Source organism: Schistocerca gregaria, chromosome 2 (assembly GCF_023897955.1).
Source record: "Schistocerca gregaria isolate iqSchGreg1 chromosome 2, iqSchGreg1.2, whole genome shotgun sequence".
In the NCBI taxonomy this organism is placed as follows: domain Eukaryota; kingdom Metazoa; phylum Arthropoda; class Insecta; order Orthoptera; family Acrididae; genus Schistocerca; species Schistocerca gregaria.
Window position 1 is genome coordinate 824884687 of NC_064921.1, and position 26755 is coordinate 824911441.

General features: G+C 41.5%; 1 protein-coding gene across 2 annotated transcripts in view; it reads right to left on the reverse strand.

The window, feature by feature from the left end:
- LOC126335168 (cryptochrome-1) overlaps window positions 1–26755 on the reverse strand; it is a 109000-nt gene that overhangs the window by 18644 nt on the left and 63601 nt on the right. For both annotated transcript variants that reach the window (XM_049998150.1, XM_049998149.1), the window contains exons 7-10: window positions 23926–24170; window positions 7645–7909; window positions 6584–6831; window positions 1678–1834 (exon numbers count right to left, since the gene is read on the reverse strand). In XM_049998150.1, the coding sequence (XP_049854107.1) occupies window positions 1678–1834; window positions 6584–6831; window positions 7645–7909; window positions 23926–24170 (915 nt within the window). The remainder of the gene's footprint in view (window positions 1–1677; window positions 1835–6583; window positions 6832–7644; window positions 7910–23925; window positions 24171–26755) is intronic.

Genomic DNA, 26755 nt, shown 5'->3' on the forward strand with positions numbered 1-26755 from the left:
ATGGAATGACCTGATAGTGTCATTTATGAATCTATTGAATTCAAGATAGCAGAGAACCTAATCAACAGGAAAGCAAGATACCAGCTCAGTATGTTGTGGAATCCAGGTTATGAACTACTACAGAAACAATGGAGGAAAGTTCCCTTCACTTGTAGGCAGCAACAACCTCCTCAAGAGACAGCCACAGCTGTCACAGACAAGACAGGAAACTACATCAACCCCCGGAACCACAGGTACCACACAAACTGTGAGCAGACATAGGACACAACTCCAGAGAATCGCCATCACCATGAGAGATTGCTGCATCATGCACAGACATAATACGCAGCTCCTACAGCAGCTCAAGTGCACCTTGCAGGCGCCCATCGAACTCAGTAGTGCAGGAGAATGGCTCGACCATCTGAGATAGCCGCACAGCATTACAATAGCGATAGGAACGAGTGTGGCAGGTGTGGACCTAATGTGGAATGCCTTGGGACAGCCGCCACCAAGACAAATGGACCCAAATATAAGAAGAAAACATGGGACAGATACCACCACCAGAAACGGCCATAGTGTGTGTGTGCGGAAGGGTACAGTGGACCCCTGACACTGTCCAGGCATAAACATGGGACCCGATCAGCTTATTGACCAGTCTGAGGAAACACCTTATGAGGATGATGATAGGCAACATCAAAATATAGTGTTGAGAAGATACGGAACACCAAGAGTACATCCGATTCTACAAGATGACAGGACTGACAGTTTAGTGCAACGTAACTACTGCATTACACTCTAATAGAAGTACGTATGCCAGTAACAATACTCAAGCAAGAAGTACTTTTTATTTACAACACACCTAAATATGGGTCACTGATGATGCTGGACAGTGACAGACAAAACTTAGATAACGTGGATGAATCTTTGCCTTTTCACGCCTTTCATTTCTAAATAAGGAGAAATGAAAAGAAAGGCATTGACATCATAGTTTCTTCAAGCCAAACCCAAGAAAATATTCTTTGTTTTAATATGTTTGCATATTAATACAGTGATACGTTAGCAATGTCTGAAGTTTTATCCTGTTGATACCAACAATGACAAGAAGCCAATTGTTTTCACTTTTCAAGGAGTACAATGGGAAAATAAGCAAAAGATAGAAAGAATAATTTATCCACGTTAACAGTGAGTGAGATCTGTGGCTGTGGATTGTATTACTTGTAGAAATACAACAACAAGACACATTTTGCATAGCTTTATTTCTGTTTGAAACATGTATTGTGCAAAAATAAAGCTTGCACAAAAAGTGGCTGGCTGCTGTATTCCTTCAAGTGATGATAGAAAGAAACTTCTGCAGCATGGACGTACTCCATACATGACACAAAAAAGAAATGAATGCTAAACAGTGGATATAACTTGGTTACATTATTACCCAAGCAGAGAATTAGTATCTGCCTGAAACTAAAGGAATACAGGTGATAAGTCTACAGACTCAGTACCACTGTAATGGGAATGGGAAAGTGTAAATTTTGTACATTTTGTTCAGAAGAGGCCCAATGCATTCACCTAGACTGTCACATACGGGAAAAAATTACTTTTTTGCAGATAACTTACAATTTGAAATTATAACAGTACTACACATTCAGTACCTCAAAAAGCAAGAAATTGTGGGATATAGCAACAATCATGCGTGGTACTAACTTGTTTATTCCTTCTGGAAGCATCTTGATGATCCACAATCCTCTCTGGGTAGTCCTTTCCAATAACACAGCCAGCTCGTTCTTGCACCTCAAGTGGTGCTTTCCACGGCTCATATAAATATTCTACCGGATAGTTTTGTAGTTCAGGTATGTAACGCCTATCAGGAAAAATATAAATGTTGTAAAGTATCAATGCTTACTAATACAGAGTAGCTAGCAGCGATGAAGTAGAAAATTTGCACCGTTTTATATAATTCATTGGAGAAAAATTATGTTTGTGCTACATAAATTAACAACAATAAAAATAAATTATAAATCACAAAATCAGCATGAGATTCTATGTACTACAACATCAAATTAAGACATACTGGATGTGTTCCAGGAGTATTTACTAACTGGTAGTTACGATCATAGTTGCCTAGTGACTATATGGCATTTGGCATTTATCGTAATGGCACCACAAGTAGTTTGGCAAGTGTGTTAAAATACAAAAAGACTTAATAAAACTGGTCAACATGTAACACTTTCGGCTCATAATGAAAGCATTATGTTTAGTGTGTTATATTAAAAATAACTGAAAGAAACATTGGTAAAACTGAAAACTGTGACAAAGACATTACATGTGCAGAGTGTTCATCATATTACGACAATCTACCAAAAACATCACCCTCAGATTTGTGGCATTGCAAGAAGCATGCTATTAAAGGCATTATGTAAGTTAACTGCAGATCTCTGTTAATATGAGTTCAAAATAAAAAAAAACATGGTTTTGCACATGATGAAGGTATCAAAGATGATTTAGCAATTTTACTCAACACAAAGACAATAAAGATAACATTACTGACTTGATTTAGGATGAGATACACATCCCAAGATCTGCATAAATCAAAACTGTGAAACAGAGAAGATGGAGACAAGCCTTACAGTGAGCTGTCGCCAAATGCTTGGGTTAGAAATATTGTAATTTACAATGGAAAATTATGTAGAAAATGTGTGAAAACAGTGAGTAGTGGAGATATGTGCTTAGAATATAAAACGAAATTTTACAACAATATAGGAAAAGAATGATTACTACTTAGCATAAAGATAAAATGCTAAGTTGCAGATAAGCAAAATTAAATGACACACTTAAGCTTTCAACCACAACCTGTATCGGAAAAGAGAAACACACACAGTTCGCTGAAATAATGGGTCTCACTAAATGAATGGTGGGTTTCATTAAACGAATGGAGTGTGTTTATTCGGGAGGACGACGGTTCAATCCCGCGTCCGGCCATCCTGATTTAGGTTTTCCGTGATTTCCCTAAATCGCTCCAGGCAAATGCCGCGATGGTTCCTTTGAAAGGGCATGCCCGACTTCCTTCCCCATCCTTCCCTAATCCAATGAGACCGATGACCTCGCAGTTTGGTCTCTTCCCCAAAACAACCCAACCCAATGGAGTGTGTTTCTATTTGTCTGATGAAAACTATGGCTGAAAGCTGATGTGTAAGTGCCTTTTAATTGTACCTCTCTGGAACTTAGTATGTTATCTTTAGGGTAACTATCAACCTATCTTTTCCTACATTGTTGATATTCCTACCAGGAGTTTCAATTGGTTAAACAAAATTTGACTTTCTATGAGTGCACGTAGATCTATATCTACGTCTATACTCCTGCTAACCACAGTGATGTACAAACAGGGTGTTACAAAAAGGTACGGCCAAACTTTCAGGAGACATTCCTCACACACAAATAAAGAAAAGATGTTATGTGGACATGTGTCTGGATACGCTTAATTTCCATGTTAGAGCTCATTTTAGTTTCGTCAGTCTTCCTCGATTCACCGCCATGATTTCATATGGGATACTCTACCTGTGCTGCCAGAACATGTGCCTTTACAAGTACGACACCACATGTGGTTCATGCACGTTGGAGGTCCTGCTCATTTCAGTCGAAGTGTTCGTATGCTTCTCAACAACAGATTCGGTGACCGATGGATTGGTAGAGGCGGACCAATTCCATGGCCTCCACGCTCTCCTGACCCCAACCCTCTTGACTTTCATTTATGGAGGCATTTGAAAGCTCTTGTCTACGCAACCCCGGTACCAAATGTCGAGACTCGTCATGCTCGTATTGTGGATGGCTGTGATACAATACACCATTCTCCAGGGCTGCATCAGCGCATCAGGGATTCCATGGGACGGAGGGTGGATGCATGTATCCTCGCTAACAGAGGACATTTTGAACATTTCCTGTAACAAAGTGTTTGAAGTCACACTGGTACGTTCTGTTGCTGTGTGTTTCCATTCCATGATTAATGTGATTTGAAGAGAAGTAATAAAATGAGCCCTAACATGGAAAGTAAGCGTTTCCGGACACATGTCCATATAACATATTTTCTTTCTCTGTGTGTGAGGAATGTTTCCTGAAAGTTTGGCCGTACCTTTTTGTAACACCCTGTATAATTTTATTGTGGATTGGAAGTGTGATACCTGCAGTATCACTATATCAAACGCAGATGTACTCCCAATAAACAATAAAAATGAGGTCACCAACATCATTGGTGAAATTTTAAGCACTATAAAACTGTTGAATGATGAAACTGGCACTCATTTTTTCCGGACAATTGCTACTGCTCAGGATGTTAGTGCTTTAAAACACCTTAATGATCAATGATATTTTATCCACAATGGATCCTGTGAACTCCATGCCTGTTAATGGCCGTTGGTGAATAATGCAACCAGCTACAAACCTTTTAAAATGCTTTTATTTTAGAGCCGTAAGCGGTTTTTGGTATTCATACCCATCTTCAGACGGGTAACGTTTCCAGTTACGTAAATGCTTTCAACAGCAGCATGACATCAGCTCCAGAACTGCACAAGAATATTTGAATATTTACTGTGACTTAAGTAGTGTCAATGGCAAAAACGTGCTAATATGGCTGCATTTATTTAGATTTAAGGTGAAATAGTTGCATTTACTTACATATATCCCAGTGGACTACATTTCATTTTGCCATAGCCCTTCCACAAGAATGTACAAACTGTTGCATTGTAAACAGTATATACATTCTAAACAAATTGCTGTGGCAAGTAAAACACACTTCAAAATATTCTTCAAGTCATTCAATGTGCAACCCAGACTGTCTGGAAGGAAGGTAACAAAAGGAGATACAGGTAAAACAACAGAAGCCATGGATAAAACAGAACAGTGTTATAATGGAAGAATGGTATTGCCACATATGTTCCTAAATTTCTCTGGAAGGTGGAGAATTCCTGAAGTCAGCTTCTATCAGTTTTTTCATTATTCTGCAAATAATTTGTGTCAATACTTTGCTTCTATGACTTATTAAACTGATGTTTGGTAATATTCACACCAGTCAGCCCTTGCCTTCTTTAGAATCAGGATTCAAACTTTTTTTATTATTATATGAAGGTATTTTGCCTGTCTCATACATCTTGCATACCAGGTGTAAGGGTTTTATCGTATAATGCTTGGTTCTTCCAATTCCATGGGGCTGATGTCTACTAAAGGTGCCCTGTTTTGAATTATGGTCCTTCAGTCCTCTGACAAAATCTTGTTGCATTATCACTCATCTCGTCTACCTCCACTGGTTATATGTATCTTCCATGTTTCAACCTTCTGGTTTTCTCTTTTTCTCCAACGGTTTCTTTAATCTGTCTGTGCATGTCACCTATCTTTCCCACAGCCATGCATGCTTTTATAGCTTTATATTTTTCCACTAGCCATTTCAGCTTTGCACTTTCTGTTAATCTCATTTTTAGGTGTCTGACAGTATGTGCTTTTTTTGTACTTCACTTTCGCTGCAGAGGGAGTATTCACTTAAATTAAAAATATACATAATAATTAAGTTTTTATATGTTTTATAATTTGTATTTAACAGCAAGTTTAATGGAGTTATATAATTTAGTGAAAAACTGCATAGCAGATTTCACTCAATAGAACTAGAACTAGAACTAGAAAGGTCCAGGAAAACTATGATACGTCATTTGTTAAGTGCTACAGTTACACAAATATGCAATAAAAAGTTTGTAATAAGGGGATGATTATGTGCACCATGGACAATATATCAGTATGGGCACATGAAACCACACAAAAGGTCCAGTACACTGAATGACATCAAGGATCACCACAACAAAAAAGTTGCACTCATGTTCTGAGGCTTCCATACAAACTTAATTACATGTATAGATAAAATAATTTTGTGTGGCTCAGTTGCCTGGTACAAGTCTTTCTTTTGGTCATCATTTCGATGACTAGCCCAATTACCCATCCAGGAAAAAGCACCCAAAGTTTAACATGTAATCCAAATCACAAGTTTCGTGTGACTCCTCCATCGTTGAGGTGTGAACGTCAGAGATTCAATCCCATAACTTCTCAAGTTGCAAGCATGTCTTTAGTACTAGACTACCAAGCTAACATATAGATAGTTCATGTATAGATTTTATTGAGTTTGTATCAAAATATATGTGGCCGTATCTTTTGATTTCACTAACTTAGAAGCTTACATTTTTCACACCATCAAGGGACTGTAGACAGTACTATGTGACATAAATGTCAAGGTGATACCTCTACCCTTTCCTGAGAAAAAGGAGTCTTAACAGTCAGGCAGACAGACAGACACAGGCAGGCAACAGAATGATCCTATAAGGGTTCCGTTACACCAACTGAGGTACAGAACCATGAAAATATCAACATGAACTTAGAGGACTGCAGATTAAGTGTTATTAGGAGCAAAAGAGTCACCTTTTCCTTGCAGTACTTAAAGGTAGAATAGTCACTGCATCATTCCACACTGACTCTGTGAAGGTTATTTCAATTTTTGGCTGTAAGTACAACAGCTTTAGCAGTGACATCGTATGAAAACAAACGAAACAGTAAAATATGAGACATTATGTTAACTCACTTTATATACTCCCCCCAAGGATCGAGCCGCCTGCCATAGTTAACTGGGCAAACACAATGTGAACAATCAAGAAGTTGTTCAAAAGCAGAACTGGACACCCACATCCAGTTGCCTGCACACACTGACCAGTCAGCATCCAACAAGTACTTCAAAAAGTGTTGCAAGCCTGCCTCCCAACTGATCCACAGATCTCCACGTGTAAGAAAACAGGCCACAGCATTACGAGCCACATGGTGAATCCAACCTTCCTGTGAGAACAGAGGGACATATTTTAGCTACTAATTTCCTCTCTCTCTCTCTCTCTCTCTCTCTCTCTCTCTCTCTCTCTCTCTCTCACACACACACACACACACACACACACACCTTTGATCTTTCCCCATGCTGCAATATCGTGATAGACATCACTGAGATATTCTCTGATGGTTGTTAGTAAATTTGCATAGATTTATTTTTCATTAACAACTTAACTCTAATTGTCAGATTTTAAATGAATAAGAGGCAATTGTCAGATTTTAAATGAATAAGAGGCATCAAAATTTGAAACCACAAAAATAACAGTTACATCATCAAACAGCTGAATTAAGAACACTTTATATATGCTATGGACATGATCCAAGTACCTCCAAAATTTTTATTATTCAGTTATTTTAATAGGTAATATGCATTCAAAATATATTTAGTTTTAATGCAACAAAGTATATTTTTAAGCTGCAAGTTACATGAATCAGTTATGTGCTAAGCACAACAAAATTCACTAAACTAATCGTGCCAACATAGCATTCATAATGAGACTCACTAGCAATCTAATCACACTTCATATTACTTTTATTGTTGTTTCATCACAGGTTAGAAGGAGATGAAATGAAAAAAGAAAAAGATAGATATATAAAATAGATCTGGTGTTACATTCAGAAAGTAGCTCTTTGACTTTATATGCTGCTGTGACCCAAGCAGACATGATGAGGTCAGCTTAAAAGCAGTTTAGATTTAAAAAATGGCTAACATCCCATTCAGATTCATCGAACGGATAAAAAAGTTGTAAGATATGTAGAAGATATTACCAGCTTTAGCTGTCGCATAGCAGCATCAATGAATGGATATCCAGTTTTCCCTTCTTGCCATCTCTCTAGATGTCCCTTCTCAGATCCATCTTTCCATGGAATGTTCAGGCATATTGGATTGTTTGCCATTTCACCATAAAACTCATTATTGACTGACATTGTGTAAAAATACTCTCTCCATATTAACTGGCCAGTGATCTTTTGGTTCAAAGGAAGATTGCCATTGTAAACAGAGTGGAACAAGTCATGAATGCTCCAATAAAACCTGGGAAAACAATATATGAGACCAGAATGAATATTTAACTCTACAATAGTGTGAACACTGTTTTGAAACTTCCTGACAGATTAAAATTGTGTGCTAGGTTGGGACTCTATCTCAGAACCTTGACTTTCGTGGGCAATACTACTACCAACTCATAACAATAATGGAAATTTGTGGATGAAAAAATCTGTAAAATAGGAGAAAAACAACCACTTACCTACAGATGATTGGTGCGTGGCACACAGAAACTTGTAACAGTAACAGTTAACACCAGATTCGAGCTCCTGCTCTTTTTCGAAGAGTACACGAACATATACACACAAACACACAACTAAACAGACACTCAAACATACACACTTACAGTAGCAGTGAGACTGGTTACTGAATATCAATTATTGGAAGTAGTTGTGGTGGTGGGGAGGGGATAGGGAAGGATGCCCAAGGCAAGGAGGGGGAAACTGAGTAGCGTGAGGTAGGTCTTTTGCCAGATGACTCAGCAGCCGCACAGCAAGACAAAATGTGGTCAGAGGGCAGAGTGTATAAGGGATTTGGGGGGGGGGGGGGGGAGGAAGATGGTGGTGGAGAGGGAGGGTAGAGTAAGGGAGATGGGAGTTAAAAAGGGGGGAGACAACTGTGGTGGTGGGATAATAAGATATATAAACAAATTTGGTGTACTACCATGGATACTCATATGACACCTTCCAATGGCAATGCATTTATGGGCTGTCTGGAGAAATCCTTCCTTTCCAGCCAATATTCCTGATATGAAAACCAATCTAGACCTTATTATCCTTCCCACAAACAAAGATCCTGAATTGTAATGACTATGTGATTGAGGATCTCTGCCAACTTTCTGACACCTCTGCAAACAATCATTACGACCATGATCCCATCCCAGAATTCCAACAAGACCTTCATTTGTTTCTGAAGGCCTTAGATCCATCTCAATACCTGACAGCATCTCCCTTCTCACAGCAGCAACATCCTGCACTCCTACCTTTTACGTACTCCCCAAACTCCACAAACCCAACCCCACAGGTGTCCCCACTGGTCATCCTATTGTGGCTGGGTATGATGCTGCCACTCAAAAAACTTCTGCATTTGTTAGCTGACACCTCCAAACCATTATCCGTAACCTCCCATCCTACATTCAAGACACTGCTCACTTCCTTCACCACGTTTCCACAGTTCCTGTCTCATTACTGCCAGGCTCCTGGTTGGTCACTGTGGGTGCAAAGGCCTTATACAGAAAAACATCCCCTGTGCTCATGACCATGCAGTCATGGAACACCGCCTTTCCCAATGTCTTCCTAATAACAAACCGACCACCTCTTCCTCATCCTTCTGGCCAACCACTTACTAATCCACACTTCTTTCACTTTTGAAGGCCAAATAAATACAAAAATATCCAGATCACTGCCATGGATAATCACACGACACATTCTTATGTCAGCTTGTTTATGGGCCATCTGGAGGAATCCTTCCTTTCTATTCCCTTTGTCCGGTTCAGATTCACTGATAACATTTTCATGATTTCATGATCTGGGCTCATGAGCAGGCACCTTTGCTCCTTCCCCTGTAACCTTAATGCCTGTTCCAAAAACTCATTTCACCTGGTCCTCCTCAACTCCACACGTCATCTACCTAGATGTTGATGTTCTCTTCTCAGATGTCTCCATAAATATATCCACTCATATCAAGCACACCAACCACCAACTATACCACAACTTAGAGAGCTGTCACCTGTTCTATGTCAAAGTGTCTCTTCCATACATTCTCATACCCATTGACACCACATCTGCAATGGAAAGCAGGAGTCACTGAAATGTACCAATAACCTTACCAGAGCCTTTACTGACACACAATATCCTATCCAGCTCATCAGTAAACAGACATCCAATGCCATCTACTCCTCTGACACCAATAATCCTGTTAACCACCCAATGACCAGCACTCGTCTAATCACTCAGTGTCACCCTGATATTGAAAAGCTTAATGACATTCTTCATCAAGGCTCTGACTACCTCTCATTGTGCCCTGAGATGAGATGAGGGAGTCCCACCCAATATCCTACACACATCACCCAAAGTAATGTTCCACTCCCACCCATCCCACAGAATATCCTTGTTAATCCCTGCTACACTCTTGCTCTTAATCCTGCACCTCACGAGTCATTTCCCTTGTGGTCGACTCACGTGCAAGACCTATTCCATACATCCACCCACAACCTCCTACCGCAGTCCAGTCAAAGACATCTCCTATGCAATAAAAGATAGGGCCACTTGTGAAAGCAGCCATGTTATATATCAGCTACACTGCAATTGCTGTGCAGCATTCTATGGGGGCATGACAAGAAATCAAGTGGCCACTCACATGAATGGCCACTGATAACCTGTGGCAAACCACAAAGTTGACCATCCAGTTGTTGAACATGCTGCACTCCACAACATTAATGACTTCAACAGCGCTGCTTCACTGAACAGCACAAGTTTCTCTGAACTACATGGATGGGAAATTATTTCTCCAGCGTACCCTGCACTGCTGCAATCCCCCTGGCCTAAATCTCCACTAACTTGTTTTCCAATTCCTCACCTTTCCTTTTCCCTTCTCTGTCCACACCACTCCTTCCCCTTCAAGATCGTGTACTACTTTCTCCCAACACTCTTCCTTCTCCTCCCCTTTTCCGCACTCTCTCTCTCTCTCTCTCTCTCTCTCTCTCTCTCTCTCCCTCCCAGTTTTTCCCAACCCTCCCCCGTATTTTTTTCCTCCTCTCTCCCTTACTTTCTCTCTTCCCTGTTTCCCTCTTCACCGTCATCATGCATCCTTCCCTAACACTCCCAGGCACATCCTTCCCTAACACTCCCAGGCAACTACTTTCAATAACTGATACTCCGTGAAAATTTTACAAATGCTGAGGATCCAGTTATTATCAACCTTCTGCAACTATAAGTAAGTGGTTGGCTTTCCCTTATTTTACCTATTACCAGCTCAGCTTCCCCGGCACAATTTACACACTGCCCTCATAGGTTCACTTCTGCCAGCTACTATCAGCAGTCAATGCATTGCTCCACAGTAAGCTATACTCTTTCTTTCAAGAGTGGTAGTCCAGTAAAATATGCAGGAGAGCTTCTGTGAAATATAGTGACAGAAATGAAGTTATGAGGGTGAGTCATGAGTCTTGCCTGCATAACTCAATCGCTAAGAGCATTGGTCGTCAAACTCGAGATTCTGATAAACAGTCTTGGTTGGGCACACAGTTTTAACCTGTCAGACATTTACTACATATATTTATTATACGAGTTCCAGTAAAATAAAAATGAGAAATAAAGTACTCAGCTCACCTTAGACACAACCAGACAATTAAAATTAAGGCAACAACAGAAAACCACAGGTGGATTACAACCAACGGTATGAGATCACAACTATGACTGCAATGCTGAAAATGTGGTAGTAGTGTTTTCTTGTAACAGAGAAAACTGGAATCATCCACTCAATCTTATAAAATTCCAGACAGTAAAATATTATCATTATTTTTGTTTTATTCATTTGACATAGTTGTGGGAATAACCCAAGTACAACTTTTACAAATTAATTATCCATTTTCTTGCTTAACATGGGAATCTTAAAGTCTTATTGTTCATAAGGTAATTCCACAATTATTGATGCTTATAGCCTATTTAGTTTACACAAAAATAATTTTTGTGGGTAAATATCTGTAATTTGAGGATTGGTAAAAACACCTGTATGTAGAATTTGAAGTGAGATAATAAACTGTTCTGACTTAAGTCTTATACTTCTGATTAAAAGACCTCACCCCCTCTACTTCGCAAACATCTTACTTTTTCGAAAAACATCATATAGTAAACTCTTGATTATCTTCAGTAATTGGGGACTGGAAACCTGAGGTTAATCCACAATTTAAGTATACAGTAATGTATTAGAATAGTTCAAAAACAAAAATTAATTACAATGTGTAACTAATGGTTATGATAAATTCTACTTTAATCATCATAGTGCGTGTGAAAACATGGAACTTACAAGCAATACAGAACAATTTAATTTCACATAACATTACACTACTCTTGAAGCAAATAATCTTGAACTGATTTCTGCCTCAGTGATGTAGCTTTTCTTTTAGTCTAGTAATCCTTCAGTCCACTGAAGTGATGATGCACGACTGATTACCGTTTCTGAAATTAGAGGAATGTTGTCATCTTTGTCACTGTCAGTTGCCTCCTTGGATTCCTCTTGTATTCGCTAAATGACAGAAGTGTCACTCAAAATCTAATGACCAAGCTGTGTGTGGTCAAAGTCAAACCAATACGAAATATTTTCTCTGTCAACAGTTTCTCACCCTGAAGTACTCTTCAAAACAGCTGCTAACGTTACTAATGAACAGTCTTCTTCGTAATAAGAGTTACTGATGACATCAATTTTAGGGTTAATGTTTTTCCATGACATGGCTATGGTTGATTGTTTCACCTTCAACACTTTCTACATTGTGTGTAGCACAGTTAATTGTTTCCAAAATGTTTGAAGATTGCTGCCCTCATCAATAACTTCTTGTAGTAGACTTCCTCTATAATTTTTCTTCATGGCAGCAATGGCTGTGATCCACTGGTTGGATTAAGGCTGTCACATTTGGGGTAAATATTTTAAAAATATCATCCCATCAGCCAATTTCAGAACATTTTCATTTGGATGCAATGGTGCATTGTCCAGTAGCAATACAGCCTTGCAGATGGACCCTTCACCAATAAATGTTCTCACAACTGTTGCACAAAGCAATTACAGAACCACATTTGAAATATTGTGTGGTCCATCCAGGCCCCTTTCTGGTGAAGATATGGACAGGTAAACTGTGCATTTATTTTCTTTTGAAAAAGCACAATTTTTTAGTATTGCCGATTATACCAAGTTTAACTTTAAAATGATTCCATAGCATTATCACAACACAATACAGTTATCCATTCCTGGCTCGATTAATAACCAGAGACACCATGCTCCATCTCAAAAGCTTAAGTCTTTGTTGGTAGACAGTTTCAAAAGAACTCGGTCTCGTCTGCATTGTATATTTACTCCAGTTCTAAATTTTCTCATGCAAAAACTCCTGGGAATCATTACAAAATTCAAAAGCAGCCTTATTATGCCCACTTATTTTTTTCTTTTTGGACAGCAATATTTTAGACTTTGTTAACTAGCCACAAAGATGCATTAAATTCTCCTTCTACCCCCAAGGTTTTGAGGAAAAACTGAGCTTGTGTGGTACATATTGGGTCAGATACTTTTATGCCCTCTGCCTTTTCTGTTGAAACCATTCCAATATGGCTTTATCCAGTTCTGCATATGTAGACATTTCCATAGCCTTCCACTTCGACAAATGAGTTAGAACTGCTAGCAAATTGGATTATTTTATCTTTGGTTTTTCGAAAATCACGGATCATTGTTTCACCACACTGTAAATCAATGTGAGATTTCATCTAACAACACTGACTTCTTCAAGTTTGTATACAATTTCCAATCATTAACACAACACATTTTCAACACTAACAGAAACTAATGACTATCTTCCTTACTATCCACTGCTTGCAGTGTTCGAGCAGGAGGGGAGGGGGGGGGGGGGGGGGGGGGGGAAGAAATAGACTATGGATAATTCTCAAGGCAGACAATTCACCCACAGATAACCTACAGTTTATTATATTTCAAAAGATTTTCAAAGAAAGTTTGCATCTTTAAGAATGTTTCATTTTTAAATGGTAATTATTTCCAAAATTCGGTTATCTTGTTATGTAGCCCTAATTATTCTGATTGCAAAAATTCTCATTAACATTAGGAATACATGTTAATTTGCTAATTATCTGATCTAGAAAACTCCATATTTTAGCCATTCTTTACAGGAACCATGAATCCCCACATGAGTACACACCATATTCACAAAATAGTCCATTTAATTCTGTAAATTCCATGTCATTTAATTTTGCTAGCTTTCCTAACGTAAATGAAATTGTAATAAAAAATATGAATTAATATTCATATGCATGTCTATAAATGTGCATAATGAATTATGCTTCAGCTAATCCTCTCTTACTCACTAGCAGGCAAATATCCATGCCTAATTATTTTTGTGGACATCAAGGAAGTCAGTCCCTCTTTCGCATTCATTTCATCAACATCTCTTTGAACAACTTTTATGTGTAGTGTATATGTAAACGAACCTAACTTCATGCTGTTTTTACACTGAATATATAGAGAAAGTGTACTTCATATTGTCACAGAAGCAGTTCAGTAGCACAGTCACCGTGGTGTAGTGGTTATGATACTAGACTGTTGCATGGAGGGTTGTGAGTTCTAAACCCAACTGGATTGTAAAATTTTACTTTCTATAATCGGTTCGAGTACATTCTAGAAGTATCCACAAATGTCAAGTTCATTGTATTGGAATGGTCTGCCACAGGCAGTTCGCTCTGCACTCTTGTATGTGCAAGTGCTGAATAAATCTTCGTTAAGTGACGTTAATGTTCATTATTCATCTAATTACACCTTTTTCTATGTGACATTATTCTGGTGGAGACGCTGGCTATGGAATATGTGATAGCGCACATTATCGACGACACAGTGGCTCCCATCGGACTGCAACAGAGCCAACGTTTACATGGTGAGAACCCAGAGTTCGAGCCAGATCGCAATTTATCGGAGACAGAAGAAGATAAGGACTTTACAATGGCAGCAACTGTGTGCCACCACATGAGACATCCTTCCGGGTTCTCTGGTGATGATGGCCAAAATCCAAACAAGTGGCTGAAGGTTTATGAGCGTATAGCCAAATTTAACAAATTGGATGACACTGTGTGTGTGGTTACTGTATTTTTCTACTTGGAGGGCACTGCCAAGTAATGTTATGAGAACAACGAGGAGAAGTTCACAAGCTGGGAAGTATTCCAGGCAGAACAGCGCAAGAAGTGCAAGCCCTACTCCTGAAGGAGGTTTCGACAGCAGACGACTTCATAAAATGGTGCCAGTATATTGAGACAATGCATCAAAAAATAATTCATGCAAAAAGTTTGAACGGCTTCCAAACATTGTGTCAATGTCTGTGATGGAGGAAGAAACTGATTTCACAAGTGTTCTTCATCAGACAGTGAGAGAGGAAGTTCAGAAGGCACTTGCATTGCACGACAAGCAAAAAAAACTGAGATGCTTGAAGAGACCATGAGGGAGGAAGTGGAACAGACATTGAACCCAATCTCTTTTCCTTCATTTCCCTTTAAAATGGTGAAAAAGTCGAGACCCAGATGGATTTACGTTTCTACAATGCCGCATGAGGAACCTGTTTGGGCACCAAGGAAGACTGACGTCTGGAGGACCCAGGATAACCAACCATTATGTTTCCACTGTGAACGACCGGGACATGTGGTACGTTATTGTCGAGAAAGGTGGCGGATATTTGATGACACCTGCGCCAAAAGACAGCAGATTAATCTTAGAACGACGCTAACTCCAGAACAACGAAGATGAACAAGATGATGTGGGTGCAGGACGACGTACGTCGCCATCGCCGCAAGCTAGTCGATGGAGAGGACGCTCCCAAACACGCCATCAAGGTCTCCATCGCCGTTTAGAAGCTCCAGCTGATCACCTGGTCGCTGCAATCTGGAAAACTAAAGGGTGCAACCTTCCTTGGAAGTGAGGCCGCCGAATAGAAAAATCCTCCCCGTAGATCACTACAAAAATGATAGGAAACTACATCAATGTCCTCTTGGATGGCTGACCAGCCCAAGCTCTTGTGGACTCTGGAGCATCATATTCAGTCATTTCGGAGAAATACGCCGCCCGTTGTAGAAAACTGTATTCATCAACAACAAAACATCCCTGCTGAAGGTGGCTAAAGGGAAATATGCAAGACCTATGGGAAGACGTATCACTTGTGTGATTATAAGTGGTCATGCACAGCCCTTAGAATTCCTTGTCTTATAAGACTGTTGTCATGATGTCATTCTCAGGTTGGACGTTTTGAAAGCTTCTCAGGCAATTATAGGTTGTGGTCACGCCAAGATTATGCTAGACGAGATGAGATACTGTGGACAGGAAGATGAGCATCCAAGTGTGTGGAGGCGATGTGTGCTGAATGAAGTGTTCATTCCTGCAGTCAGTGCTAGAAAGGTAACTGTTGTGTCATGCCATGCATCAACCTATGGATCTTGTAGTGGAATGTAAGAGAAGCACACCACTGAAGAATAATTTGGTCATTCCAGTCTCTGTCGTCTCGTTTAATAACAGATTCAGTGAATTGTGGATAGTTAACTGTTGCCAAGAACCGCAGATCCTTCCAAGATGCATGTGCGTAGCAAACGTTGAGCTGTTAATTGCAGAATAACTGACCATCCTAGAAACCTCCCATGCCAAGTCTGTGGGCGAAATTAGCACTACCACTACGAGACAAGATCTTCTATGTTGACTATCACCAGATCTCACCAAGGAACAACATAAGAAGCTACTTGCCATTCTTCAAGTGTTCTCTGAATGCTTCAATCTACAGGTGAAGAGCAAATTAGACAAATCGACGATGAAGCACCGGATTGGCACTGGAGACCATCAACCAATAAGCCAGAGAGCATACCATGTGTCAGCAATGGAACATCAAATAATTCGCAATGAGGTAGAGAAAATGATGAAGCATGACATCATTCAGCCTTCGCAGAGCCCATGGTCATCACCAGTGGTTCTCGTGAGGAAGAAGGATGGCAGTTGGTGCTTTTGTGTTGATTATAGGAAGCTTAATAAGATAACTAAAAAGGACGTTTACCCTCTTCCGCAAACTGACAATACACTATATGGTCTGAAGGTAGCTAAGTTTTTCTCAACCACTGACACGTACTCAGGATACTGGCAAATCGAAGTAGATGAGGCTGATTGTGAGAAAACTGCATTCATCACCCCTGAGGGCCTGTATGAGTTTAAGGTAATGCCATTTGGTTTGTGTAATGCACCAGCAACTTTTGAACGGATTATGGATAATCTTCTAAGTCACCTGAAGTGGACGATGTGTCTTTGTTATTTAGATGACATTATATTGTTCTCAGAGACATTTGATGAACACGTAAAAAGACTGAGGGCTGTTCTTAAGTGTCCCCAACAAGACAGACTGAAACTTAATCCAAGAAAGTGTCTCTTCGGAGCAAAAGAAATCAAAATACTTGGTCACCTTGAGTGAAATGAAGGTGTGCGGTCAGACCCAGAAAAGGTGAGATCTATAACTAAATTTCCTATTCCTTAAAGTATTATAGCTGTGAGAAGCTTCCTCAGATTATTACCGTTGCCTCAGATTATTACCGTTGTTTTATCAAAGAGTTTTGTATCAAAATCAGGCCACTCCAAGAGTTGTTAAAAGCTGATGCTAAATTTATCTGGGGTGGTGATCAACGAGATTCTTTCAATGTGCTGAGAAAAGCTATGATGACTGACCCTGTACTTCGTCTGTATGATGAGAGAGCACCTACAGAACTACGTACAGATGGAATCTGTGCTGTTTTGATGCAAATTTTGGATGGAAAAGAGAAGGTTATAGCCTATGCTTCTAGGACACTTACAAAAGCCGAGAGAAACAACTCAACGACAGAAAGAGTATGTCTTGCTGTGACCTGGGCCATGTGCAAATTTTGACAGTATCTCTATGGAAGGCCATTCACAGTTGTTACAGACCATCATTCACTTTGCTAGTTGACAGGTCTTAAGGATCCAACAGGACAACTTGCCAGGTGGGCACTATGTCTTCAAGAGTGTGACAATATCATAGTGTACAAACGTGGAAGAAAACACCAATATGCTGACTGTCTCTCAAGAAACCCTGTGCAAGACCATCAAGACTTTGATTAAGATAATGACTGTCTTGCTGCACTCCAGGATCCATCTGCTGAGCAGAAGAAGGACACCAAGATATCTCAAATGACGCTTTCCTTAAATCGGTCAGAGGATATGAAAGGGCAATGTAAGGTAGTTAATGGATTACTTTGCAAGAAAAACTTTGTTCCGTTTAGAAAGAGATTGCTACCAGTGATTCCTAAACACATGTGCTAAGATGTTTTACAGGAATTCCATGACACACCTGAGGCCAGACATTTAGGATTTATTAAGACATATGATAGGATCTGCAAGAGATTTTTCTGGCCAGGTCTATTTAGGAGTGTCCGTCATTATGTGTCGCACTGTTGAGAGTACCAGAGGAGATAGGCAGTCCCTCAGAAACCACCTGGCCGACTCATACCAATTCCACCAGCCAAAACGCCTTTCCAGCATGTTGGGATTGACCTCCTCAGAAGATTTCCAACATCTGCTAGTGGCAATAGATGGATTACTGTTTGCACTGATTACCTTGACACACTATGCCATTACAAAAGCCTTAAAAACGGCCGAAGCATCCGAGGTAGACAAATCCATCATGGAAGACATTGTATTAAAACATGGTGCCCCAAGGTCATTAATTACAGATTGAGGGAAAGTTTTTCAATCGAATCTTGTGACAGAGATAAACCATCGGTGCAACATTAGTCATCGCATGACGACAGCCTACCATCCGCAAACTAACGGGCTTAATGAATGCCTTAATAAGACCTTGGCTGACATGCTATCAATGCTCGTCAATGTTGAGCAGAGCAACTGGGATGAGGTGCTACCTTTCGTGACGCTGCTGGCCTACAACACCACCAAGCAAGACACCCCAGGATTTACCTGAGGAAGCTCGGCAGTTAGCTCAACTCCACACGCTGCAGGTTCAAGAAAACGATCCCCAAAGGTATGATGTGAGCCACTGCCCTGTTGTCCACCAGCCTGGTGACCTCGTGTGGGCCTTCACTCCTGTTCAGAAGGTTCGTCTCTCTGAGAATCTCCTCAGGTGCTACTTTGGACCTTATAAGGTTATAAGACCAATAACTCGTTCCCGGACTAGGAGGACATACCACCAGGATGCTGTTCTCTTAAGGAGGGAGCAATGTCGTAGAAGAAGCTCAGCAGCAAAGTCACCGTGGTGTAGTGGTTATGATACTAGACTGTTGCATGGAGGGTCATGCATTCTAAACCCACCTGGACTGTAAAATTTTACTTTCTATATTCGGTTCGAGTACATTCTAGCAGTATCCACAAATGTCAAGAAACATTGTACTGGAATGTTCTGTAACTGTATATATACTGTATGTGTTCTAGCCGGAGGCAGTTCGCTCCATACTCTAGTATGTGCGAGTGCTGAATAAACCTTTGTTAAGGTCCAAAGTAGCACCTGAGGAGATTCTCAGAGAGACGAACCTTCTGAACAGGAGTGAAGACCCACACGAGGTCACCAGGCTGGTGGACAACAGGGCAGTGGCTCACGTCATACCTTTGGCGATCGTTTTCTAGAACCTGCAGCGTGTGAGTTGTCAATAGGTATACATAATAGGAGGAAAACTTCATATCTTTCGGAGTTGTCCTTTGACGAGCTAGAGTAAACACACACACACACACACACACACACACACACACACACACACACACACACACACACACACACACACACCTACATAGTGTTGGCTAAATTAACAGTGCCAATCACACACACACACACACACACACACACACACACCCCTACATAGTGTTGGCTAAATTAACAGTGCCAATGTAATTTTTAGGCAGGTGGACTTGTTGTTGTAAGGATTCTGACAGGTGGGGTGGGTAAAAGAGGAGGGAGGTGAGGAGGCAGAGAGAGGGACTGGGGGTGGGTGGCTGTAGCTCAAATGGAGACAGATTGCTGGTTAGGAACGCCAAGAGGGAGGGTTGGCAGATATATGGGCCGGCATGACTGTAGCAGTGACACATGCTGAAAATGACGTGTAGCCATGAATTGTGTGAGGTTGACAGGACAGAGGAGGTGGGTGGAGAGTGGGGAGATAGTGGGTTACCTGAGTTTGAGGTCAGGATGGCTACAGGAATAGAGAATAACTTCTACCTGTGTAGTCGGAAGCCCGCGGTGGATGATAAGGTCCAGATGGCTCAGGCTGTGAAGCAACCATTGCCACCAGGTGGTCCACTTCATTCTTGGCAACAGTTTGGCAGTGGCCATTCATCGTAATCGACAGCTGATTGGTAGTCCTGGTCGACAGCTGGTTGGTAGTCACACTGACATAAAAGGCTGTGCAGCATTTGCAGCAGAATTTGTATATGACATAGCTGCTTTCAGAGGTGGCCCAGCCTCTGATGGGACAGAATAAACCTATGACAGGACTGGAGTAGGAGGTGCTGGATGGGTGGATTGGGTAAGTCCTGCACCTTGGTCTGCCACAGTTATGTGATATGATCTAAGAAGTTTTGTAGCATTGGTGGTTGATGGAACATCACTTTAGAAGGAACGGGAAGGATCTTGGTTGGGTGTCCCTCATTTCTGGGCAGAATGAGATAAATCAAAGCCATGGCAAAGGATATGTTTCAATTGTTCCAGTCCAGGGGTGCGCCTTTGTAGTTGATTCTTAGGGTTGGTGGGAGGATTGTGGGTATGCAAGGATATGGCACAGGAAATCTGTCTATGGACTAGGTTTGGGGGGGAGGGGGGGTATTACCTGCCTGTCAAGGTTTTTGTAAATCTTCCCTGCAAAGGAAAAACAGTTGTGGGACAGGATATGGTTGGTATGGTGTACAAGCAATGAAGTGGTGGATCTGGACTCTGAAGTAAGTTGGGGAGGCAGTTTTCGATAATGGCAAGGCCACGGACGTGAAGGATGTTGTGATATAGGGGTCGGCACCAACAGTGATGTGTGGGCGTCCAGTGGGTAAAGGGGTAGTGAAGGTTAAAATCTTATCCAACCTTGGCCCCCAGATTGGAGTAAGATGTTAACTGTCATCACCAATCCCACTCATATTGAACCCCTTCGTCAACCCCTCACAACACCTGGACACTGCCTAGTAGACCTCTTCAGTTTACCACACTCTCCAAAACTCCCTCACAACACCTCACAAAACTAAGAACCCAAGCAGACCCAAAACACTGTTGTCAACCTCTCCACCAAAAACCTCCACCCCATGCAAGTTACAGTCCTATCCAGAAGCTAAACCTTCAGCCCCCCCCCCCCCCCCCAAATTTAGCCATGTTGGAGTTGTCAAAGACCTACTCTTCTTTGCCTGATCCCTACAGTAGAAACACTTCTTTGCCAGCAGTCCCTCAAACCAAAGCCAACCTAATTCCAACAATAAACCTCCCAGTTCATATCACTATCCATCTGTGAACCTTATCCCCCCCCTTCCCCCCCCCCCCCCCCCACTTAACCACATTACCCACAGACTTATCCTACCTCATTACATTCTGGGCACCTGTGAAAGCATTAATGTCGCAAGCTAAATCTGCTTCAAATACTGCACAGCCTTTTATGTTGGTATGACTACCAACCAGCCATATACCAGGCTGAATGGTCACCACCAAACTGTGGTCAAGAGCGAAGTTAACCACCTGGTGACACAAAATGCAGCTGAGCATAGCAGGCTCAATTTCAATTGCTGCTTTGTAGTCTGACCCATCTGGATCCTACCCTCCACCACCAGCTTCTCTGAACTATGCAGATGGGAATTATCCTCACAACACATACTCTGTTCCCGTAATCGTCCTAGTCTCAGGTAACCAATGTCACCGCCACCTCCATCCACCAGTTTCTCCTTCCTCCAGCCTGTCCACCCCTCATGACGCTTTTGATCGGTTGCTACAATTGTGCCAGCCATATACCTGCCTCTCCTCCTTCCCGCATCCCTAGTTGGCAAACTGGCAGCCTTCCTCTGAGCCACTTGCAAACCACCTCCAGTCTCTATCCATGACTTCCACCTCCTTCTCCCTCTATCCATCCCAACTGACACTACAACAATTTCACCTGCTGAAAAACAGCATTGCAGGATTAGCACTGTTAGTCACCATGCAGGGGTGTGTGGGTGTGTGTGTGTGTGTGTGTGTGTGTGTGTGTGTGTTTTATTCTAGTTTCACAAAGGACAGCTCTGAAAGCTAGAAAGTCTTCTTTCTTTTGCGTGTACTTATTGACAACTTAATGCTTGTGCTTTTCGCTGAAGTTCAAAACCCGAGCTGCAGTGCCCGAAGCTTATCTATGAACCCAAACAATACTCAAAGCTTCCCTTCTTCCTCTATATGTTGAAAATTTTTCTTTTCTCAGTCCAGAATTGAAATTAGTAACTTGAGTTGCTCCAGTTACATAGGGTCAGAAAGAACGATCTATTTAACAAATCATCTACATATATACTCTGCAAAGGCGTAGGGTGTTTTTGGTGTCATTATCATTTTTCTGTTTCATTGGAGTAGGTTGTATGGAAAGGGCAACTCTAAGTAAGTTCTGTATGACCCGTGAGTTATAGTTTATTTGATTTTTCCTATTTTGGTCATTTTGTGGGATGTACATTGGACGAAATAATATGTTGCCCATTTCTTCCCTGAATGTACACTCTCACAATTCCAACAGTCAATTTCTCTGTGCTGCACAACAACTAATTTGTAGCATTTAGAACACCAGTTTGATGAGTACAGTGAAAAAATACACTACAGACCGGCAATATAACTGTATGCAGTATTGGCCACATTTTAGTGCATGTTTTAAGGAGCTCTAATACGAATACTACTACATCATATAAAATGCGTGGTTGCCTGGCATCTGTAGCAACATTCACAAAATGTAGGTATGATTTTGATGGCAAAATATATCAGTTTATGGGTGGTCTTACAATGTGAATACAGGACACATCCAGTGGTGGTCTTGTGGAATAGGTGCAGGATTACAATGGAGCTCTCTGTCACATACACTATAAACCTGGAGAAAATGAAACAAGTAAATTTTACTTTTATTACTGTTGATTGCCACAGAGAGAGGGCCAAGGTGTCAGTTAGCTGAAAGCAGCATTTGATAAATGAGCAAGAACTATATTTGTACGAAACACTCAATTTACTTGCCATTTCCAATCTGCATAAAATCTCGAGCTTTTGATGAAATCCTTGATTGTCCTTGTCAGAGACAAGAGACAGCTATGGGTGCTGTTCTTGTGACAATTTATAGCCTACAGACAGTTTGAGATTGGTCGGTGAACATCATAATTGTCAAACTGCTCAAGATTTTACCCAGATTTGATGCCGCGAGTAGATGAAGAATGTTTTATAAGAGGATGTTGTTGTGGGAAACTTCAATTAAGTGTGAACCAGACTAGTGGCTGACTGTTGTTGACAGTGCTGGTTCCTACGCACTGATTCTTATCTTGTTTATAGGTCTGCCAATCAAAGAGGAGAGAAATTAAACAAATTAAAACCTAGAGAGCAGAGGTCATGATTCTCCCATCACAGTTATTTACAGGCAGAAAATGAAAAGTTCAGATGATTCAGGGGAAGATTTCCACTTTCAGTGAGCTTCAACATACAAGGCAAACAGATTTCAGAAAGAGCAGATTTCAATAGTTTATTACAGACAAACTATATAAATGATAGAAACATGTTGTGCATGCCACTGAATAGAGGAAGGTTCAAAGCTTTGACACAGCTGCACTGTTGTTTGTCTGATGACAAATGGTGACTACACTTTGTGCACTGGAATTTGCATGAAGTACTACACTTTGTGCATTGGTACTTGCATGAAGTCAAGATCTTGTTTATTGTTTTTGGCCTTCAAGGTCACTAGACTTCACACCTTGCACTTTTTTCCTGTGAGGGTTCATAAAAAGACAGTCTCTGGCCCATCTATGACAGCTACTCTTCAAGTTCTAAGAAACTGAACTGTTGCTTCCATAAAAAGGGATCTGTTGATTAGTGTGTGGCATGAAATGGACTACTGTTTTGATGTTTCTTGAGCAATGCTTGGTCTTTATGTTGAGTATATGCTCCAGTGTCTGTGTGAATATAAAACTTTGAACCTTTCTTATCCACTGACATGACCAATGTGTTCCTATCTTTCACAGTTTGTAATAAACAGTTGAAATCTGTTCTTTCTTTTTGAATCACCCAGTACTTAAAATCGTGCACTTACTTGCGAACAGAGAGGCATCCAAAGCGAAGTGCTGCACTTTGACTGGTTGGTGGCCCCAGGAGGTCAGGTTTTGACTGATTCGGAAGATAGTAACCATCTCGGAATGCTGCTTCCTCTAGAGACAGGCGTTCTTTCAAGTGTTCCAGAGCTCGTGTTTCTCCACCAATCCAACGGATCATTTGTTCCCCACTGCCCATTTCAGGAAACACACCAAATTTCTCAGGTGTTAGAACACTGTCGACAACCTGCAATCAACATTTCTTTCATTCAGATTTGCTTCAGAAACACCAGCAACGCCACCAAAAACACTGCACCCCAGCACACTTTTCAATAAATTCATGCTACTCACTTCCATTTTCTTGTTTTCTCTTTTGTTCAGTATGTTCATAATGGTAATGAGGACACCTGCACATCATATTCAAAAGAGAAACCTGGAATCTTGATTCAACTGAGAGAGAGAGAGAGAGAGAGAGAGAGAGAGAGGGAGAGAAGTTAGAGTCCCTTACTCCTTGCAATAGGTTGTTCATTTTCAACCTACAGGCTAAGCTTCCTGCCCCCCCCCCCCCCCCTCCCACTCCCACTCCCCTCCTTCCAACCTTCCCCATTCAATAACACTTTCCATCTTGAGGAAGAATGTATTTTAAAAGACAAGAGTGAAGTTTTCTGCATTCAATTTTTCTGTTTGCACCTCCTGAAGATCAGTACTGACCAGTTTTTCATCCATAACAACCTTTTTAAAAAGAAATCAAAAACTATGCTTATTATGCTCTCAATTAGATAGCACAAAATGTATAACACACACACTAATAAATAACAATGCCACTGTTAACAATGTAGGAAAAGCCAGGTTGCTACTTTCCATAATGAAGACATGTCAAGTTGCAGACAGACGCAATTAAAAGACACTTAACATAAAGTTTTCAGCCGAGCCTTCATCAGTAAAAGAGACACACACACCAATCACACACACAGAAGCACACCTCATGCAAACATGGCTGCCCAACTCCAGCATCTCGGACTGAAATGCAATTATCACTTGGTATGCAACCAGCAATCCAGGCGAGGCAGGGAAGGGGAAGGGATAGCAGTGTATGGGTGGTGAGAGAGAGGAACACTATCAGGTGGAGTGTGCAGGGACTAGAATGCCAACAGGTGCAGCACCAGAAGGTTGTGGGGCAGGGAGGTGCAGAAAAAAGAAGCAAAGAAGGAGAGGAGATGGGAAAGACGAGCAGATGTGTTGGCAGAGGGCAGCAAATAAATGGGGTGAGAGATAAGAATGGGGAGTAGATGATAGGACAGAGGAGGTGGAAACTGTTGGGTGGAGGGTGTGGGGACAGTATGTTACCATAGTTTGAGGCCGGAATAATTATGGGAGCAGAGAATGTATGATACAGATACCTCTCATCTGCGCAGTTCAGGAAAGCTGATGGTGGAGGGAAGCATCTAGATGGCTCAGGTAGTGAAGGAGCCACTGAAATCAAGTGTGTTTTCTTCAGCGGCAGGCTGTGCGAAACGGTGGTCTACTTTACACTTGGCAACAGTTTGGCGGAGGCCATCATCCTGGTGGACAACTGGTTGGTAGTCATACCAACAAAAAAAGCTGTGCAATTATTGCAGCAGTGCTGGTATATGGCATGGCTTCTTTTGCAGGTGGCCCTAATGGGGTAGGATAAATGTGTGACAGGGTTGGAATGGGAAGTACTGGGTGGTGGATTGGGCAGGTTTTGCACCTGGATTTTCTGCAGGGATATGATCCTTGTGGGTTGGGATTGGGAGTGGCATAGGGATGGATTGGATGTTGTGGAGGTCGGGTGGGCAATGGAACTTAGGAGGGGTGCAAAGTATCCCAGGTACAATGTCCCTCATTTCAGGGCGTGATGATAGGTAATAACAGCCCTGGGGAAGGATGAGATTCAGTTGTTCCAGTCCAGGGTGGTACTGGGTGATGAAGGGGACACTCCTTTGTGGCTGGTTCTTGGGGGTGGTGGGAGGATTGGAGGTGTGAGAGGAAATGGCATGGGAGATCTGTATGTGGACTAAATCTGGGGGATAGTACCTGTCTGTGAAGGCCTTGGTGAGAACCTCAGCATACTGAGGAAGGGAGTTTTTGTCACTGTGGATACACCGTCCCCAGATGGCCAGGCTGTATGGGAGGGATTTTTTGGTGTGAAAGGGATGGCAACTGTCAAAATGTGGGTACTGTTGGTGGTTGGTGGGTTTAATGTGGACAGAGACGTGGATGGAGCCATCAGAGAGGAGGAGGTCAACATCTAGAAAGGTGGCACACTGTGTTGAGGAGGACCACGTAAAGCAGATGGGAGAGAAGGTGTTGAGGTTGTGGAGGAACAAAGGTAGGGTGTCTTTGCCTTGATTCCAGATCATGAAGGTATCATCAATGAACCTGAAAAAAGACTAGGAGTTTGGTATTTTGGGAGGCTATGGAGGGCCCCTCTAGATGGCCCATAAAAAGGTTGGCCTAGGAGGGAGTCCTGTGGGTGCACATGGTTGAGCCACAGATTTGTTTATATATCTTCCCTTTGAAAGGAGAAGTAGCTGTGGGTTAGAATCAAGTTAGTAAGGTGTCTGAGGAATGAGGTAGTGGGTTTAGAGTCTGAAGGACATTGGGGAAGGTAGTGTTCAATAGTGGTAACACTCTGACCGTCAGGGATGTTGGTGTATAGGGAGCTGGCACCAACAGTGACGAGTAGGGATCCAGGATGTAAAAGCGTGGGGATGGTGGAGATCTGGTGAAGGAAGAGGTTGGTGTCTTTGACGTGGGAGGCTAGAGTACGGGTAATTCTTTCAGTGGGGGCACAATAACCAGGATTGT